Genomic DNA, 19976 nt, shown 5'->3' with positions numbered 1-19976 from the left:
TCCGTCACCACGACGCAGAAGTATAAAGGTTCGAGTGGTCTACGTGGTGACGCAGACGGATAACGCATTACGCAGTCGGAGAAGTATAATGTGGCCTTAAGTTTGCATCACATAAATAAATCCAAATCAAGAAACCAAAGTCATAAAATAACATAACACAACTCAACTTCCAAATGAATCAGCAGTGGATAAACAACTCCTGTGTGCTGTGATGTAAAAGCAGTTATTTTCTCAATGGACTTAAATGTGGGCGGCGAACAACGTGACACAGAGCTAACAGTGCGGCATTAACTCATTCAACCTCACTTGAACCACAAAAAAGAACTTTAGGGAAACCAAGGCTGTCTCACACAGTGTGTACTGGTTTTAAAACTTTTCAGAGTTGAAGCCTGGCACTTATCTCCTTTCAAAAAAATACAATCGTTCCCGGTCATAATCACGATTACCAAGTCTTTTTACACCAGCAAATCAAGGATGTTTAATCCTTACAAACTAAATGCTATACAAAAAAATGACAAGCCAGGCACTGATATGCGTGCAATTCTGTTTCCTGCGATCATTCAAATATGTGTGAGTGAACAGGGATGCTGCAGTAGTGTGTGCAGTCTCAGAAAGTGTGAATGGGGGACATGTCGAGAGAGAGACCCATGGGTGAAGTGCAAAAAAACATTTGGCAGCTGAAGTGTTGACAGAAAAGTTTAGGGAGAGGCAGACAAAAAAAAAAGCTGCAAGGACATCACAACACAAAGTAGTACAAAAAGCCTCCTGACCTGTCACAATGCTCATGTGACTTAACTGATGCGGTGTCACGTGACGATTTAAAGCGGGTAATTGATCTGCATTTCCTGAACCTCTAGTGCTGTAACGGCTGTGAGAATCTGCGCTAGGTAAAATAAATAAAAACACTCCATAAGAACCAGGTGACGACTGGTCGTGATGTCAAACATGAGCATCTGAACTCTGCGTCTGTAGCTTCGCGGCAAGTGATTTGACTGACACCATGCTGAGGGTTTGCAACCAGAAAGTCAGACATCTCCTGCAACCAGACAACTATTGGACAATACCAGCTGTCAATCACACTGGTGTCCACATACTTTATCATCCATTTTCCAATAAATGTGAACATAATAATTTACAAAATTGACATTGTGTTCTATTGAATACGAGCTGAAACCAATGACTTTGACCATTAACCCCTGAGAAAATGTAATAAATCAAGTGGGATATAGGCTAATGTTCCTATAGACATCATCCTTTTTGCAACCTAGGGGCTAGTCAATATATTTTTACTTCTGGGTTGGCTTCACTTGGCAAACGAAACGCAGCAATTTTCAATTATATATAGGATGGCGCCGCAGTGTGTGTATTAGTGACTTAGATAACACTCAATGTGATGTCCCACTATGAGCTGGAAGTATCATCAAAAACTCTGTCACTGTTTGAGAATTGACAGTAATTAACATAAACAGTGATGGAGATATAAAATGTGACGCTCAATCTGTTACAACCAACTTCTACTTTCTATATCCAATAAATGAACAGATAAATAACAAAATGAAAATAAAATAAATTCAAGTTAATATGCATTTCCTGGTCACATGCCTGACAAAGTAAATAAGGGACATTATTTATTTAAATAAACAAAAGAAATTAAAACAGACAATTGGTCATAAGTGCACAGAGATACTGTATATTGTCTGTCTTTCATGATGAGTCATGAGAGAAACATTGTGAATGGAGGACCAGTGGTTACTATGATAACAAGGTTCATAACAGACTATAATATGAATGAATATTAACCGGTCAAGCCAGTTTTCTGGCTTAAACACTGACCTTGTAGTCCTCACGAAGACCACAACCTGGTCTTAATGAGGCAGAACCTCATATCTGAGGAACTTAAAGCGGAACTAGACCAGAAGTTCCTATTAACGCTGTTTTTTTGGTGTGTATCTGCGTCATTACCTTGTTTATGAAGCTCTGACAGTTCTAAACAAACAGTTCAGCCACTGCTGAGAACGCTGTGTTTTATTGTAATCTCGGGGCTCAACGAGATCACTGAAAATCCCGTAATAGTTACGTAAGCAGCGGTTCTCCTGAACAACCGATCGTCCTGCTCCGGGCACTAGTCTGGGCACATCCGGTTGCGTATATTGAACCGCAGAAGAAGAATAACGTCCGTTGTGGAGGTGTTTCATGAGCGACAGTGTCTTCTGACTCTGGGTCTGACTCCGGTTTAAAGTCAGAAAAGCAACTGCGGCGGGGAGTCGTGAAGAAGCTATTTTTAAACACTGTTAAAACAATGTTTTGATAATGAGGAGCAGTGCATCCACCGTTCCAGAGGGGGGCGCTGCGCTTCTGAGAACGGATGTGCTGGATAGTACTGGCCAATCACAAGACTCAGTCTTCTGGGGGTGAAAGTTCACTCTGAAATCTCGCAGCAGAAAAACACCGTCAGAAAAGAGGATTTCTATCACCTCGTTTACAGCAACTAGGAGGTTTTCGACCATAAAAACAAGTCAATATATGTAAGTAGACCTCCATAACTAACATTTATGTGCAACAGGACCACTCTATATCACCTTCAACTTAACATTTAAATATTTCGGAACATTGCTTTGTTTTAGGCCGTCAGTGCCTGCAGTGTCCTCAGAAGAATAGCTACACAAACCCCCTTTCTGTGTGTATGTGTGGAAAAAGTGAAAACTAGATTTTAGGGAGAGCCACAGACAGGAGGGGTTCCTTTGTGAAAGACCGAGGGACTCATCTGGTGTCTCCAGGGTTTGGTGAGGGGGGGGGGGGTTGTGCGCGTGTCTGTGTGTGTGCGTATGAATAGAAAGGCAGAATAGAAGGGCTGCATTGACAAGGGTGCTAAAAGGCTGTTTGAAGGCTGCTGGCTGGGGAGCGAGGGATGATGAGGGAGAAGAGGGGAGAGAAACGAAATGTCCGTCAAATCACAATCAAAGACGATAAGGCCGCGGAGGGTCAACGCGCTTGCTCTTCTCACACACGCTCAAATTAAAATATGGAAACGGGAAACTGAATTTGGTTCTGCCAATGAACAAATATAAGGCTCAAAGCAAAAAAAACACAAATTTTCTGTCCTAAATAATAAAGATAGTGCACGCAGAGTCAGGCTTTGTATTGACGGGGAAAGAGAGAAGAGTAAGACAGCATGGTTAGAACCAAAAACAAGAAACCTCAGACAGGATGGGTCATCACCAAATACCTGCAGCCTTCGTCCTGGGAGCAGGCCAATGGAAAGTCTCCTCAACTGACCGACGTCATGAGCTTATGATGACAGGATAGGGTGTCCACAATGAAAGATGCATTAGTATAAGGAGAGAAAAACACACTCACTTTCCTCGCTGATGGCTCATCATGCCACCCCTTTTAAAAAAGAAGGCACTTAAGAAGAAATGAGGAGGAAAAGGCTCTCTTTACCGAGACGCTGTGAGACTGAAAACAGATGGAGCTCAGTTAGAGATTCCTTCTTGATTAATTAGTGTCCAACAAACTGACAAACGGATTATGAGTCACGGTGTAAACCATCCGCGCTCAGATCAACTCTGCGCTTCCACTGGTGCTGAGGCTTTTTTGGTGACGTGTCAAATTTCAAGCCTCTCATATGCACTCGTCACATTCGGCAGACTGCGATAAACCCACGGGTAGAGCACAGTGACTGGCGAGTATTTAAAGGTCCAGTGTGTAAAATTTAGTTGGAATTTCTTTCCATTTGGGATGACATAAGTTTAATGCCAGGCAGGGTGAGATGAAGGATATTCAGCTTTAACCAATAGATGTTGCTAAATCCCACACACAAACTGAAAGTTACTCATACCCTATTTCTCCAAGTTAACCGAGTTCCCTGGTGTCCTAATGAACACGTCTGTGACATGCTTTGGTCAAAATACCTTAAGGATGAAGCACCACAGCAGTTCAATCACTCTGCCAAAACAGCCCTGTTCAGAACACTCGCTTTTGAGTGCCTGTCTCTTTAAATATGCAAATGAGACACAGGAACTAAAGCCCAATTTATACTCCTGCGTAAAGTGCTCTGCGTAGGCTACGCAGAGTCCTCTGCGTCGACGCAGAACCTGTTGTAGAGTCTCTGCGTCGTCTCCGGCTGCACGGAATATTTTTTAAGTGTCCGTCACTCCGTCAAGGGACAACGGAGACGGCAAGAGCTGCGATTGGTCCTCAGGACAGGCCGAGCGAAGCTGCTCTGTGCCGGCTCACAGTGAGCACCGAGCGTCCACAGAGGGCGGAGCTGAACACCGCCGACTTCGTCGCTGCCGAACTATAAATACGTCATATCTTAGCACACACAGCACATGTTTAGACTCTACATGGCCAATTTCTCAAATTATCTTAAAACTGCCTTCCGGGACACAGAAAAGTGACAAACGGCCACTGCTTCAACAACAACAGTCTTTCTCCCTCGGACGCCATTGCTCACTGTAGCCAAAAGCACAACAACCTTGCGCAGCGACCCCTACTGATCGGGCGGGAAATTGCAGCGCCTATCCGTCACCACGACGCAGAAGTATAAAGGCTCGAGTGGTCTACGTGGTGACGCAGACGGATAACGCATTACGCAGTCGGAGAAGTATAATGTGGCCTTAAGTCAGCGTCACTGAGGCTCCAGCAGCTAGCAGCAGTTAGCATTGGGAAAAGCCATTATTAACCGACTCCAGCCGGCACATTGCCATCGTATATACAACATATCCACTGGACACGTAAATCCTCTGAGGCTGGAATTTTGTGTAGAACCCTGTTCTGCACTGTGAAGCCAAGAATAGAACACTTTGCGACTTTTTGACTCATGCTCTTCCAGATACTACTGCCCTCGCCTGCACTTTGCGTTTCTTAGGGACAAAGCGGAGCTCCGCGAGACAACAATTCCAGGAACGTGTCATTGTGACGTAGCAATGAGCGAGGAAGTCAACATCATGTGTTTTATCTCCTGTACTTAGACTGAGGAGGACCACAAAAACATGAGTGAGTCATCTTTTTTCACACTTTGCCTACTTATAGGGCCTCCGGAGTCCAAAATATAAAGTTTAAAAATTATTAAAAAGTTTGCATAATATGCCCCCTTTAATATTGGATAAATAATCCGATTTTTTATGTCAGAAATTCATTGAAACGCCTAATGTCTTTGCAGCTTATTTGAGACATTATCACCAAAACAAGTGCCAATCGACTCAAAACAACTCCGCGTCATTACCTCCACCAGGGAGATTATGTTTTCATCAGTGTGGGTTTATGTGTATGTGTATCTGTCCTTTTTGTGACGAGTAAGGGGATCAACTAAGTACGTCCCCATTCATTTGTGGTAAGAATCAACCCACTGATGACGTCACAAAAATTTGCGAAATTTTCAAGAAATCTTATCTCTTATAATGGGAAAAATGGCAACTTAAATGTAACATGAGGAGTTCCATTTACTGAGTTCAGATGCATATGGTTTAGGGTTAGGGATCTGAGCGACATCTTAAGAGATCAGGATAAATGTTGTCATGCTTAAGTAAAATGGGATTAGCTACCGTCAGGTTAAGTGCTATACAGATCCAGAAAATCTTCTGAATCCACTGAAACACAAGCTAACACCAGCTCTTCAGTAGAGATCATGACCATGGTGGGACTATGGTGCATTGGAGACACTTGACTGCAGTAGTTGCTGTAAAGACTGTTAACAATGCACCTTCTGAAAATATGGAAAATGACACACACAGATAGTATGTACACAGTTAACACTTAAAAATTCGCCAGAGTCTGAATCTGGCATTTGAGGATGCTGTCATTTTCGAGCTTTAGGATTAATCAATCAATGTTTTTAACCATTTCTGACAGCAAACAACTATATAATTGCTCAAGAAAATGGTAGACAGTTTAACCAACAACCAAAGCAATCATTAGAAGACAATACAAGATAAAAAAAACATACTCTTTCTCCTTTAATTCATGCTGCTCAAAGTGTAGCATTAACCCAAAAATAATGTTGCAGAATAAGTGCCAACTGTTGATAAAAAATATAAAAATAAATAAAAATATTAGTACCTTATTATTATTATTATTTTTTATCAGTTATTGTAGTTAGTCTTTGTTGTGTGTAAAATGTCCTTGTTTGTTTTTAATCACACTCACTCATCTTTGTCAGGGTTTTAGCGTCAACATTTTGGCACCGTCTCATCTTAATAGGAACATTAATAAACTTATTTTGTCTAGGTTTAAATTTTTGCTTTTTAAATAACTATTGTGAATATGAGTTGAATACCCTTACCCTTATTCGCTTAACTCTGCGCTGCCGTCTGACGTGAAAGTGGAACTGCTGCATTAAAAAAACAACAACAAAGTAATACAGTATGTCTGCTCTTTTTTTAGACCAGAACAACACTTCTACAAGTCGACTGTCTGCGTTTAATGACATCAGCACATTTTTCGTCAGCGCCTTCGTCGTCTCTTAGTCATGGGAAAAAAAAAAGGTAGTTAAGGAGCATATTTACTCAGAGTTTTTGTGAACGAAATAAACCCTAGTTGTAACAGACTGCGTCAAGCTTCGGGGACAGAGAACCATCAAGAGCAGGCGTGCAATCAAACAACAGCCTTTTAAAGAACATCTAATAGGCTAAAATCCCAATGACAATAACGACTCCAATAAAAGCTATACCAGTGATTAGAGAAACCACATGCTGAAACCCGATGAGCATGCTAGAGCTACGAGCCGAGTTTGTATGGTCATAAAACAACATTATTTGCTCAGTGTGTACACTCGTGTGTGATTTCTCGCATTACCTAGCAGGAGAAATGAGTTGCACAAATAAAAACTGAGAGCAAATGGTGGCACTTTCTGTACAGCTGAAGAGCAAGGAAAGGGGGAGATATGCCTAGGTGCATTAACATACAGATAGAATAGGTAAAGAGTTTTAATGTACTCAGGAGGCTGGGGGGACGGGGAGGAAGAAGGGAATAAGACGGAGGAGAGAAAGACAATCAGCAGGCTGGTGCCACAGAGGCAGGCATCCATGACCTTATATTTCAGTTCATCGGGGGGCAAAGGAAGAAATGGAAGGCCTACAGGAGGACAAAAATATGGGGCGAGGGGGGACTGAGGAAAAGACAGAGAACGGTGAAAATATGAGGAAGAGCACAGAGATCACAATCAATATGAAAAAAAAAGAAACTGGGACAGAGTAGGAATATAGAAGAGAGTGCTGAATATGTCACCACGAGAGTTACCACGACCTGCAGCATTTAGAATGAGTGCTTAAAGATGGATGCTATGTAAAAAAAAAAAAAAAAACTCCCATCAATAAAAGAGGAATTTTTAAAGAGAAAAAAATTTGACAATGAAAAATAATGCATTTTCATTGTAAATGAAGGGTTGTAATGTAGATATTGTATACGAGCATAAGTGAAGACAGAGGTTAAATTCACCAGCCGTATCTCTCTATGCCTGCTCATAAAAATCACACCTGTGGTTCTGCGTGGGTGTGGCATGCCACGCTTTCGTACCCAATCCCACATTCATCTCCATTCCAATTTATTTTTCTTAATATATGGAGTTGACACATAAATCTGCACGACTGCATAATATTAAGGCTCCTACTAGACAACCGCATAGACACACATGGGTGTATGCTGATAGTAGGTCATGAAAGTATGAATTGGCCTTATAATTTGGAAGACAACAGATGCTGGACTTAATTCTTGAGGCTTGTGTGGTAGTTGTTTGATATAACCCTTGTTTTTGCATTATTTTAATTCTGAAATAAGCTTTTTTACAACAAGATCACACAGTAAAAAAAGAGCTTGTGTTCCAATCTCATCAAGCGTTATTATATTCTTATTTACAGGACGGGTGCAAAAGTAGTCAAGACAATGTGAAAGTGGAATATAATGCATTTATATGTTCTGCATTCAGCCAAACTAATGGTTTCTACGCACGGGGGGGCATGGTGAATAAACAACATAATGCAAAAAAAAACACAACATTTTCCTGCATCTACTTGGATTTAAACTATTTACACTGCCAGTGAGATTAAGGTATTCATGATGAGGCTCAAGCTGCAGGAATCCTACTGACCCAGAGCAGTGTGTGGCTGTATACCACCTATACTTTGTATTTGACTACTTCTTTATGGTAATATTAGGTGTATATATTGTATGTTGAACTGTTGAAAGTGTCTTTTGTGTTTTATCCTGCTTCTATTGTCACACCAATGAAGATTTGCCACGTTTCATCAACTGAAAAATTGTTTCTCTATGGATAAGATAATGTTTGAAGTTGTGTTGTTGTTGTTATTCTAAATAACTACAGTGTAGAGCTACAATTTATTTATCTGATTAGTTGTTTGGCCCATAAAATAATAATTATTTAATCAAAGACTTATAATTGATTATCTGATTATCTAACATCTGCAGTGTGTAAAGACTTTAAGATAAGGAAAAACGACTTTCACATACACGGATATTAATGACTGGAGTTAAAAAAGTGCTGTTCAGCAAACAATGGGGAGTTGTGTTCAAATAAAGGTGAAAAAGTCACATAAAACACAACAGTCTGAAGTGATAGTCCTGTGGCCATGCCCTCAAGGGACTCACTTCTGTCTGGGGGCGAGAATTCACAACGAACGGCTCGACAACATTTCCTCCTTTCTGGTGTGAGACTGAGAACATGCAACGTGTTAGCAGCTCTGCATTTACACCCTCCAGCCCTCCATCCCCACGACACAAACCTTCACCCCGTCCCTCCCTCTCTCTCTCTCTGCGGACCAAACTGTCGCTGTCCTTGGTGCTGACACGGAAACCAGAGCATGTCACAACTCTTAAAAGGCAGTTTGTGCAAACTGCTGTGACCCCACTGTGCTAAATGCTAGAACAATAAAAAAAAAAACTGCAAATCATCACATCCACATGGGAAAAACTGGCTCGTTCTGACGGGAAGAGTTGGAAGTTAAACAAAAAACCTCAACTGTAGTGTGAGAATAAGATTACAATCATGGTCCAAAACTAGAGCTACAGAAACTATGGTCCCATGCCTACCCATCATCCTCTGCGCTCCATTTGCTGCCTTTAAGTTGGACAGACATTCAAGCAGTCAGAGTGCGTCTCCCTCACAAGGTATAGGGCGGACTTCGCCAACTACACAGAGCTATGACTGAACACCATCGCAATCGAGTTATCTCTTTAAGAGCGATCTACTGTTTAACTGATAAAAGGCCAGGACAATGATTCTAAACCCAGAGATAGCGGAACACAGTTCAGCCGCCGTGTGTTGGAGTTCTTCCCGCAGAACGAAAGGGTCGCGTCCCTCGGCTTATGGGCCGAACGGCAGTGCAGAGTACAATACTGCTCATTGTTTGTTTTGTTTGTTTTTGGCCTCAAACTGAGTACAAAGCCACTGTTTTATATAAACTGCTTTGGCATTTTGAATGGGATGCTGTTTGGGATGAATTGGTTGAAAAAAGTGGCACATTTCTTACAAAAAAAAACAAATGAACTACTTGAATGCTTCAAGGGCCTGTTACTATTTAAGAACGAAATGAAAATATATGTCCTGCAGTTGCGCACACACGCACTCTTACCTTTCGGCCTTTTCTCAGATTTTCATTAGGTTATAAAACTAGAATTATTTGATCATTGTGCAGCAGCGAGGCCTAGTTCATTCAGTTTGGCTCAAATGTGGTGAATTGAAATAATAAATGCTGAAGTAGGTCTTAATCCTACCTCAAGGTTTCTGGATGACCTCACTCCGACATCTTTGATTGGTAGCAAGAAGCTCATGCTGATGTTTTTCACACAGCAGTGTAAGCTTTGAGGGTCCTTGACCCACAATACCTCAATTATTGCTTTAAAAAAACACAACTATATGATACATAGATTATAAAATTATGCTTAATTGAATTTCTGTTGGAATGCAAGGATATGATCACCTCTAGTACACAGTTATTCAAAACTTCTATATTGTTATCTGCGGAATAGTTTAAAGGAGGGCTTGGTTTAACTTACCATGAGGTTATTAGGGGCAGGTCTCTCTTTGGGTAGCCGCCGCATACTGGAAATAAAAATGAGATACATGTAGTTTGTATGCGGCCACTATTCAACAGCATCAATACTTAACAGGAAACTTGGAACAAATGATTAGTTAGACACAAACAGAAAGTGGCTTCACAACAATACGGCACATTCATTTCTAATTAAATCATTTCAACGTGTAAGTTTGTAAGAGCTGTATATTGGAAGGGACAGCTCAGGTTGGAACAGTTTGGAGATACAGTAAGAGAGGCGAGGTTGAGCTAGTCTGGTCACATGAAGGGATAGTGATTATATTGGACAAAGGGTTTTGAAAATGGAGCAGCTGGGCAGGAAAACAAGAGGAAGACCACTGAGGAGGTTCATGGAGGTTGTGAAGGAGGACATGAGGACAGCTGGTGTAATAGAGGAGGGCACAAGGAAGAGGACAAGATGGAGGCAGAAGGATGAAGAAGAATTTGCATTTGTTAAATTAATAATTTGTACTGAAACTGAGTTTCAGCAGATTTATAATGTGTGTTTTTGTGTATCCTCTACTCTGTGTATGTAAGAGTATACACTCTATAAGTATTTTCCTCAAACTAACTTCAACAAAATCTTTATGACGATGGAAAAGAGTGTAAATAATTCAGCCAAACATATAAATACATTATCCATGATAGGGAATTTTCCACTCCAGCAGCTGACGGCAAGTGTGAGTAATGCAAGTTTTACAGTGATTTGAGCTAAGAAGGACAACTGACAAGATGCATTCAACGTCCCTGGTAAATTAGACCACTTCCGAGTCGGGGTCCACGGCACGATGAGCTTAGAAAAGCAGCTTGAAGACGCAATCGAGAAACCTCTTAAATCTGCAAACACACAAGAAGTCAAAATGCGTGCTACTGCTGCCATATAAGTTGTTGCGTTAACTGATCCTCTTTTAATAATCAAACATATAATCAAATATTCATGCCAGTCCACGGTGTACACTTAATTATCTAAATAAGTGACTTTGGGGACTTTGAGAATTTGTCTGCTGTTAGTCATCTAACTGCTAACGTATTTCAAAGTACGAGTCAAGGCTCTGGGAAAACACACAGTAGTGCTTGGTACCAAAGCAGGACAGGGCACCTGCACCTCTGTTTTGAGAAATAGTTGTCCTGTTTAAGTAAATAAAGCACACACACGCATGCAGTGTAACTGTAAAGGTTGTGGGAGGCTAATGAATCAGGGGCAAATGCAGGGTAAACATTGTTTTTGTCTTGTTGCATTAGATAAAATCAATCATTCCTGGTGTTTATTCAACATCAACAGCACTGCACGTCGGAGCGGAATGCCTCCACCGACAATGCAGTACCACACAAACGGGCAAATGCACTTTAATCCCATTGTAAACCTTTAGACCTTTGATTGAGCTACAATAATTTGGCTCAAAGATTAATGTGAAATGCAGCGTGTGGCCATTGTAATTGCTCAGTGTGGCTCTGTGGGCGCACCGACGGTTGACTGTGGCAAACATATTTAGCTAGTACAAAGTACAATCGCAAACAAACGCACCACACAGTCTGTAACCACTAAACCAAGATACAACTCCATTTAAAACCAGAAGGCATTAATTAAAATAATATAGGCATCTGTCGTTTCAAAGTCGGAGCTAATTAGACCAAAAATCAAGTTTTTATAACCTGTAATTTCTTTGAATAAACATCCCCCCCATGCGCCACCATTGCTGCTCCCCTAATACAACACAGAGCAGTCAGTAATTATTAATAATAATTAGTAAGTATTTATGAGCCGGCTTACAGAGTATTAAGTCAGGTTATTAGTGGGTAGTCAATGCATATTATCTCACCACCACAGCAGGGAGTTGCTTGCTATCTGCAGAGAGAGGAGTCTCACCCATGTAGTGCGGGCTTGCATCTCCAAGATGCTGTCGCTGCTGCTAAGAGGGTACTACTTACAGTTCTAACGAGAACATCACATCCTACATTCCATACAACACTGAATTTCATAGATGACATAACGTAATAGAACGTGACGGCCCTAAAACACTAGACTCACCACTGAGTGATGAAGTGAACAAACTTTTCACTGAACTGGTCGACAGGCAGAACTGGAGGATCCTGTAGAGAGGAATAAAACACATTTAGTAAATACAATTTAAATGTCAAATGATATTCACCTGGTTCATTGTCATGTAAGTGTACTGGCAGGAATGACAAAAGAAATGTATCAAGAGCAGCAACACTGAATCATTATTTTGATCATTTACTAATCAATCAAAGAGTGTTTATTAAAGCATTGTTTTAATTTTCAGCTCCTTAAATATAAATATCTTCTGCTTTTCTTTGTTTGATATAACAGAGAAATCATTAAAACTGAATAATTTTGGGTTACGGACAAAATTGTTTTGCAAACATCATCATTTCACAACTAATGGATTAATCGAGAAAATAATGAACAGATGAACCGATTATGAAAATAATTTGTTGCAGCTATAAATGTATAATTTCCCCAACAGGCTCAGTGAACAACCCGACACATATCTGCTTAGTGTTGCATTTACTTGCATGTCTGGTTCTTCATTGTAATCTAAAATTAATTAATTACATAAATTTATGCACATAAAGAGGCTTAATGCCTGAGTGCAACAGACTGTTGTGGCTGGAGGCACTTTTATGTTTTCAAGTCCTCAGTGAAAAGGTCAAAGGTCGAGGTCACTGAGACCTCCCAATACACAGTTTGAGCTGCGAGTAAAGAAATCATATGCTGATGAAAAGACATCACACAAAATGTCACACAATAAAATGGTAAATTGATAAAATTCTATACAGGTGACACATTTTAAATACTTAAGTGGCATTTTTTCTATCATCTAAGTTCACATGTTCATATAATTCATATTGTATGTGTGTGTGCATTCTTGTATATTTCCTAAACTTGTGATAATTGAATTAACTATGTAATCATAAATAAATAATATTCCCAAATATTTGCGATTGAGGGTGAAGTTCAAGGGTTAAAATCAACCAGGTTTGTTTGTGTGTGTGCGTCAGGCTCGCTACGTCTCGTCAATTGAGCGTCTACGAACCGTGTCATGTAGAACAGCCGTGCCAGACTGACCCTCACCTCATTGCTCCACCCATTTCCCTACTCCCTCCCACTCCTGCTTTCCCTGCCTTTCACTGATAACAAGTGCCAACATTAAACACTAAAGCCCAATTTATACTCCTGCGTAAAGTGCTCTGTGTAGGCTACACAGAGTCCTCTGCGTCGACGCAGAACCTGTTGTAGAGTCTCTGCGTCGACGCAGAACCTGTTGTAGAGTCTCTGCGTCGACGCAGAACCTGTTGTAGAGTCTCTGCGTCGTCTCCGGCTGCACGGAATATTTTTTAAGTGTCCGTCACTCCGTCAAGGGACAACGGAGACGGCAAGAGCTGCGATTGGTCCTCAGGACAGGCCGAGCTAAGCTGCTCTGTGCCGGCTCACAGTGAGCACCGAGCGTCCACGGAGGGCGGAGCTGATCCCCGCCGACTTTGTCGCTGCCGAACTATAAATACATCATATCTTAACACACACAGCAAATTATCTTAAAACTGCTTTCCGGGACACAGAAAAGTGAAAAACGGCCACTGTTTCAACAACAACAGTCTTTCTCCCTCGGACGCCATTGCTCACTGAAGCCAAAAGCACAACAACCTTGCGCAGCGACCCCTACTGATCGGGCGGGAAATTGCAGCGCCTATCCGTCACCACGACGCAGAAGTATAAAGGCTTGAGTGGTCTACGTGGTGACGCAGACGGATAACGCATTACGCAGTCGGAGAAGTATAATGTGGCCTTTACTTTTATCATCTTTCGTTGTTTCAGTGCTGACAAACAAAGTAGGATCAAATTCTTTATAAATTTCTTCAAATTGTGTTTCAAACAGTCAAAAAAAAGGTGGAAATAAACACAATGAGTCACTCCATCTTAACCTAATTTTTACTCTATATGATGAGTGAGCAAATTATCTTATTGGGAATAAATCTGCCTCCTGTGAAAAGTCTGTCTGCTCGGCCTACTTACACCACTGTATTTTAACTTTGGTGATAATGGTGTTGCTTCAAGAGCTCAGCATTTTCACAGCTACTAAATGTTAGCGAACCACCGCCCTAAACTAGAGGCTCATTCTTTAATAGTGAGGAAAAAAAAGTAGTGTTAAGTAAAACAACAACTTTGGATTAGGACCCCAACATATACGCTCATCCCTGTTCTGTGCCAACAGAGAATCGTTACAGATCTCTGGTGGTGCGTTCATTGCTGATCTGTGTCAGTCTAGGTTTCAGATCCAACATTTTACTCTGGTAGCGGCAATATTTCGCAAGGATTTCGCCCCAATTGCATGTTCTTGTATTCGTCCGTGACGAGCAGCTTGACGTCTTGAAAGCCAGGCACCAAGCAAACGCGCCTGTGCGTGAACCGTAGCCGATTAGAAGATCGAGTCTCGTGAGACAGAACCACTGGTGTGTCTATGGTGTGATAATAATAATAATAAGAATAAGTTCTTTTTCAAAGAATGGCACTTGATGATTTTTCGAGACGGCCAAGATGTTTTCGCTCCTCTCCCGCCTGGCTTTAGCAACTGTGATAGATGGTGACAGACAGATGGTTCATCCAATCACCTGCCAAGTAGTTTTCGAAAGCGCCTGCCCTTTCCCAAACAGTTTCCCCAAACAAAGCCTTCACAGATGGTTCGGTGTAACAAACCATCTGGTGCGTCAGGTCACATCTTCCCACATATAACACTGATCGCTGCAATGTAAAGTGCTGCATTATGACAAAAAACGGCGTGTGCACAAGACTTGGATGTTTACATCAGAAACGAGAGGTTGTGACGTGAAGAGGTCAGAGGTGGAGCGGCGGGCAGACAGATGGTGCAAGTTTAAAGACATGCACGTCATTGACATCCAATTATACAAATGTATGTACAGTATATAAAACAAAGATATTAAAAAAAAAAACTCAAAACTACTCAGACATGAAGGAAAACCATAAAACCCGAGTCCACAACCGAGCATTTATTCAAATTCAGGGAATTAAACCTCTTTACATCTGAAACCCTGCTGTGCCATTAAAAACACCTCTGGGCAGTGTTCGCCATTCCTTAATGCTCTGATCGGCAGGCTCCCGCAAAGCATGATGCATGAACCCATTTAAATTAACAAAGGAATGGGTTCCTTCTAATCTCGCCACCCTGCATAGTGCTGCGGCCGCTTGGATGAGCAATATATCAGAGCGCATGTACATACACGAGCACGCGTGCACAAACAAATGCCCCGGAGCACTGCACACCACCGCCACCACCACAAGCCTGAGTACACACTTTGTTTAGACGGAGAGCGCCAAATAATCTGCAACTGCTGTGCTATGTTGTATACACACACACACACACAGAGACACACACAGTTGTCGAGATCGTGCAAAATGTCCTCAAAATGATGGTTTTTGACCCCCAAAATGTATAAAGATAACCATAGACGTGTGCAGGTTCACGCAGATGTCCTTTAAAGGACTCTCCATTCATTTGAACGGCCTAAACCAAGCTCCGTCCCTGATGCTTAAGCCTCACCTTAACCTAACCACAATTAAAACCTTAACCCTAAACGTAACCCGTTCCTCAGAAACGAGGTTCTGCCCCACGAGGACCACATTTTGATCAAGGTCAATGTTTACGCCAGTAACTCACTGCACTTTTGCACACATATTTGTGTGCACGTGCAGCTTTCTGCAGACACAAACACACACACACACACACACACATTTTATGCATGTATTCATGTCTCCAGCTGAGAGGAACACACCGCTGCAGCTTTGATGTAGCAGCAGGCGACGGCACAAAAGACAAGCAGGCTGATGAAAGTGGCTCGTCCAGGTGAATTATTCCGCCGGTTGTCAACTTGCTCCTCCACGATACCAAAGAAACACACGCTACGAGAGTACGAGGGTACGGGTAAATATACATGTCATTGCCATGAAGCAATTATTAGGCAAAATTAGATCAGTAATTACAGGCTTGAAAATAAAGTGGGAGATCTTTATTAGTGGAGCCACTTGCTATTCAGCAAATAGAGGAGAGAGGCACATTAATGAGTGTGGAGAGCAGACAGACGGTAGAAACAGCTGCAGAGAACTTCTCGTTCTAAATGTGTGCCGAACACAGTATCTCTCTCTCAGACACTGTCTGTAAATATTTAATGTATACAGTGTTTTTAAAGCCTTGTCAGTCAAGTCTCCTCTCATCAATTCCCTGCTGCCCACTTGTTGCTTACACACAGAATAAATGAGCCTTATAGGTTCCATATTTGTGAATGTAAAACTATACTTAATGTATGTGTGTGGATATGAACATAGTGTAACACAGTATATAACACAGAGTGTTTCAGAAGCTTCCTGTCAAACAACGCTGCCCTATATTGTAAAATGAGACTGTAGTACTTGCTATAAATGCTAATGGTGCCAGTTTTACATGTAGCCCCTTTAAATATAAATTCAAACAACAACAAAAACCTACACAGCTGACTCAAAATGCTTCTCCCTATCATCACCAAGGTCTTCAGGTTTTCTTCCCCTGAAACCAGATTCTGGACGATTCTGAGCCGTCCTCGTATAAAACCAGTGTCTATGACTCCAAAACAACCAGAGAAGGCTAAGTTTTCCAGTCTTCCACTGCCCAGTGTTGGTGAACCAGCGTCTACTGCAGCCTCAGATCTCCGTCAGAGGCTCAAAGGAGTGAAACATGATGTGGCCTTCTACTGTTATAGCTCATCCCACTCAAGGTCTAATGTGCTGTTCATTCTGAGATGCTTCTCTGTTCACGTTTAAGTTGTAAAGAAATCTATCATCTGAGGACATTTTTATTCAAAGAGAACTTGCACTCCCTCTAAACCTCAGTTCTGTGTGAAAATTTTGTGCATTTTTAGAAATATTCAAACCCAGCCCCGGCTGACATGCACAATAAGATCCCATTGCGATGCTTGACGTGAACATTAACTGAAGCTGCTGACCTTCATCTGCAGGATTTTATGCTTTGCTCTCTTGCCACATGGTTGCACGGTAAGCAGTAGTACAGGTATTTTCGAATAAAGTGCTTGGCGAAGAATATATAGGCTACGGTTCACTCCTCGACCTTTTGCATTCGCTCTGAGCGACTTCATTGTCCCACCCCTGCGCTCATCCTCTTGTCTTACTCGGAAGCGTCACATTAGCTCGGACAGTGAGGTGGCGCTGGCTTGTCGGGGACAAAAGAGTGTTCCCTCGCCTCAAGGGGAGACGGCAAAGGGCGCAGGAAAAATAGTTTGAGTGATGCCTCTGTCTGGCTGACTAATGAACAGTTCAGTCCAGGTCAATCCATTACAACCAAAAGCATTTAATTATTAATTACGGCCAATCTGCGGGCAGTTGACAAGTGACATTGTATGTTTAATGTGAGATATGGCCACTGGAAGGGGCAGCTGGTTCGGACCCGAAAGGTGTTTTTTTTGTTTGTTAGTTTATGTCAGCAAAAAAGCTGAGGCAAAAAAGGAGGGAGGAGGAGGAGGAGGAGAGGAATGGTGTGATTTACGTCAATGTGAGATTAAACAAATGCATCCAAATATAAGGGAATAGACAACTGTGAGACTATGGTTGGGTAAAATTGCAAAGTTGCCTGGTTTTCAAATGTTAAACTGAGCGTTTTGAAATCAGACGTTAGGAAAAACTAAGCAGAGAGTCTCAGTCTCGACAGACGGCTCCATAATGGAAACAACAGAAGTGCTTTGGATGTACCGAGTTGGACTTACTTAAAGAGTTTAAACAAACAAAATGTGCATATTTGGATTTTTTATATACTTCTCTCTATTTGTGTTGTATGTATTAATTGGTACCGTTTTCCTAACTAACGCTAAAAGAGAAATTGCCCTTTTCGAGATAATAAAGTATTACCCGACCTTACAGACTTCTACGCCAATGTGACTGACCAGTGTCACTACATTATGACTCATATTTCGCCGAAGTGAGGCTTACGACAAATATAAATTAAATGGCCAAACAAGTTGACAGCAGCATAATGGCGGCCGGCGGTAAACGTTTTAAGGGGCATTTTGTTTTCTTTAGCTCGACAGATATTGTGATGCACTGTAATGCGGTAATCTCGCAGTATATCGATTATCACAAAATCAATGTTTTACGACATTAATGTTAATGGGGTGGCTATGTGTGCTGAGTTACTGTGTGATTCCCACCCATTATTCCCAATCGTGTCCTCCATAAACCGGGAAGCACCATTGTGGTAGTCCCGGCTGAACCAAATGTGACTGCTTCGGTGCTGGCTTTGTGATGTAGACTTTCACGGCTGTGCTTTGTGTGTGTGTGTGTGTGTGTGTGTGGGTGTGGGTCTCTCATGACAGGTCCAACCTCTACAGTAATGTGTGTGTGCATATGTGTATCGCCTGAGGCAGTTGCATAGGGTGAAGGGTTGAGTGAATGGGGAGCAAAGCCGCCTGACTGGTTTGCTTCATTAGGAAACAAAATATAAGCTTTCCGGGCCATTAGGACTGACTTTAGATGCAAAAGCACATAAGATGACGACTCACCTCATCAACGATGCATTGCAGTAACTGGAGAGGCTGGAAGAAGACGAGCGACAAGGAGATTAAAAAAGAAAAATACACACACACACACACACACACAGATACAAAACAAGCAGACCTACATGAAATTTCTTGGCAATGAGGAAAATCAAGAGGGATATATAAAAAAAAAAAGTATCTACTTAGATTAATCAAATGCGGTGAGCTCAGGCAAAGCCATCCTTCATCTCCTGAATGTTTTTATTATTCCATAATGGCACCTAATGTAATACCAGCAGTTTAAGCATGATCTAATACTTCATTGCTGAAATGCAATTTGAGTGTTTTCCTTTTTTTCCCCCCCCCCCCCCGTCCTTCGAATGAGAGAGCCAACCATGAGTAACTGACTATAGTGTGGGAGTCCTGGATTCTCTTCGTTCCCCGTCTTAATGCAGTCAAAACTCACCATTAAAGATCCTTGGTTTTTCTGAATCTGGAGGGCAAAAACAGAGAAGGGGAAGAAGAGATGAGGCAATATGTAATTAGCGCGTCATAATCAAGACGACACACTTGGACACGTTATGATCTGAGGAGAAAAATTATAGCTTTTCTGTTGACTATTTGTGAGCACGCATTAGCGTCATTTACATAATGAAAACACACAATTTTAATGGCCTCGCGCCCATTTGTGGAGAACGGCGTGAAAGATCCACTAATGCTAATTTTTCCAGAGTAGCACTTTCTCTGCCTTCCAGGTCAGCGAGATGTGCGCGAGGACGTAAGAGTCACTGTTACAGATAATGCGAGTAAGAATTGTGATGAGGACGCCCAGTGTGTCTCTGACATACTGTAAGAGACTGTGCAGCACTGACAATAGGCAGGACATGGTGAGGCGCATATGTGATGATGATAATCTGGTTTAAACTTATTTTAAACTTATATAATCAATACTTTTCTAAAAGGTCTGGGGTGAACCCATAGTCCACAAAGAAAACGTGGATGTCATTTTTTCGGTTTGTTGGTTGTAGCTAGCGTGGAAGTAATATACTGATTAGCCACCAGGTGACAATAGGCAAGGCAGTAAAAAATCTTCCTGACAATTTAATGGTCTCAATCGCTAGTTCTGGGTCTTTTTCAATAGCACATAATGTAAATTTGGTAAATTATGTTCTCATTTAGGTGAAAACGGATGACAAAGCACAACATGAGTGTGATTGAGAGTCTTTAAAAGTGCGAGTTCAGATTATTATGGGTGACGTCACTACCACACCTCTACCACTTCTCTTTTTTTTGTAAAAAATCCATACTAAAAGACTTGGATTTAGACTTTTTTTTTTAGACACTTTAAGGCTGCCTTTAAGTCTTGATGGG

At 41.5% G+C, this 19976-nt stretch overlaps 1 protein-coding gene across 2 annotated transcripts in view; it reads right to left on the bottom strand.

The window, feature by feature from the left end:
• Window positions 1–19976, bottom strand: part of map2k5 (mitogen-activated protein kinase kinase 5) — a 66208-nt gene that overhangs the window by 9226 nt on the left and 37006 nt on the right. The window contains exons 18-22 of one of the 2 annotated variants that reach the window (XM_083901181.1): window positions 19072–19098; window positions 18630–18662; window positions 12079–12140; window positions 11870–11895; window positions 10820–10886 (exon numbers count right to left, since the gene is read on the bottom strand). In XM_083901181.1, coding sequence (XP_083757307.1) covers window position 11895; window positions 12079–12140; window positions 18630–18662; window positions 19072–19098 — 123 coding nt within the window. In that variant the 3' untranslated portion in view covers window positions 10820–10886; window positions 11870–11894. Of the gene's footprint in view, window positions 1–10011; window positions 10058–10819; window positions 10887–11869; window positions 11896–12078; window positions 12141–18629; window positions 18663–19071; window positions 19099–19976 lie in introns of those variants that run through there. The other variant, XM_083901180.1, reaches the window with a different exon arrangement.

Source organism: Microchirus variegatus (assembly GCF_963457635.1).
Source record: "Microchirus variegatus genome assembly, chromosome: 14".
Classification (NCBI taxonomy): Eukaryota; Metazoa; Chordata; class Actinopteri; order Pleuronectiformes; family Soleidae; genus Microchirus; species Microchirus variegatus.
This window is presented reverse-complemented; position numbering and strand designations above follow the sequence as displayed.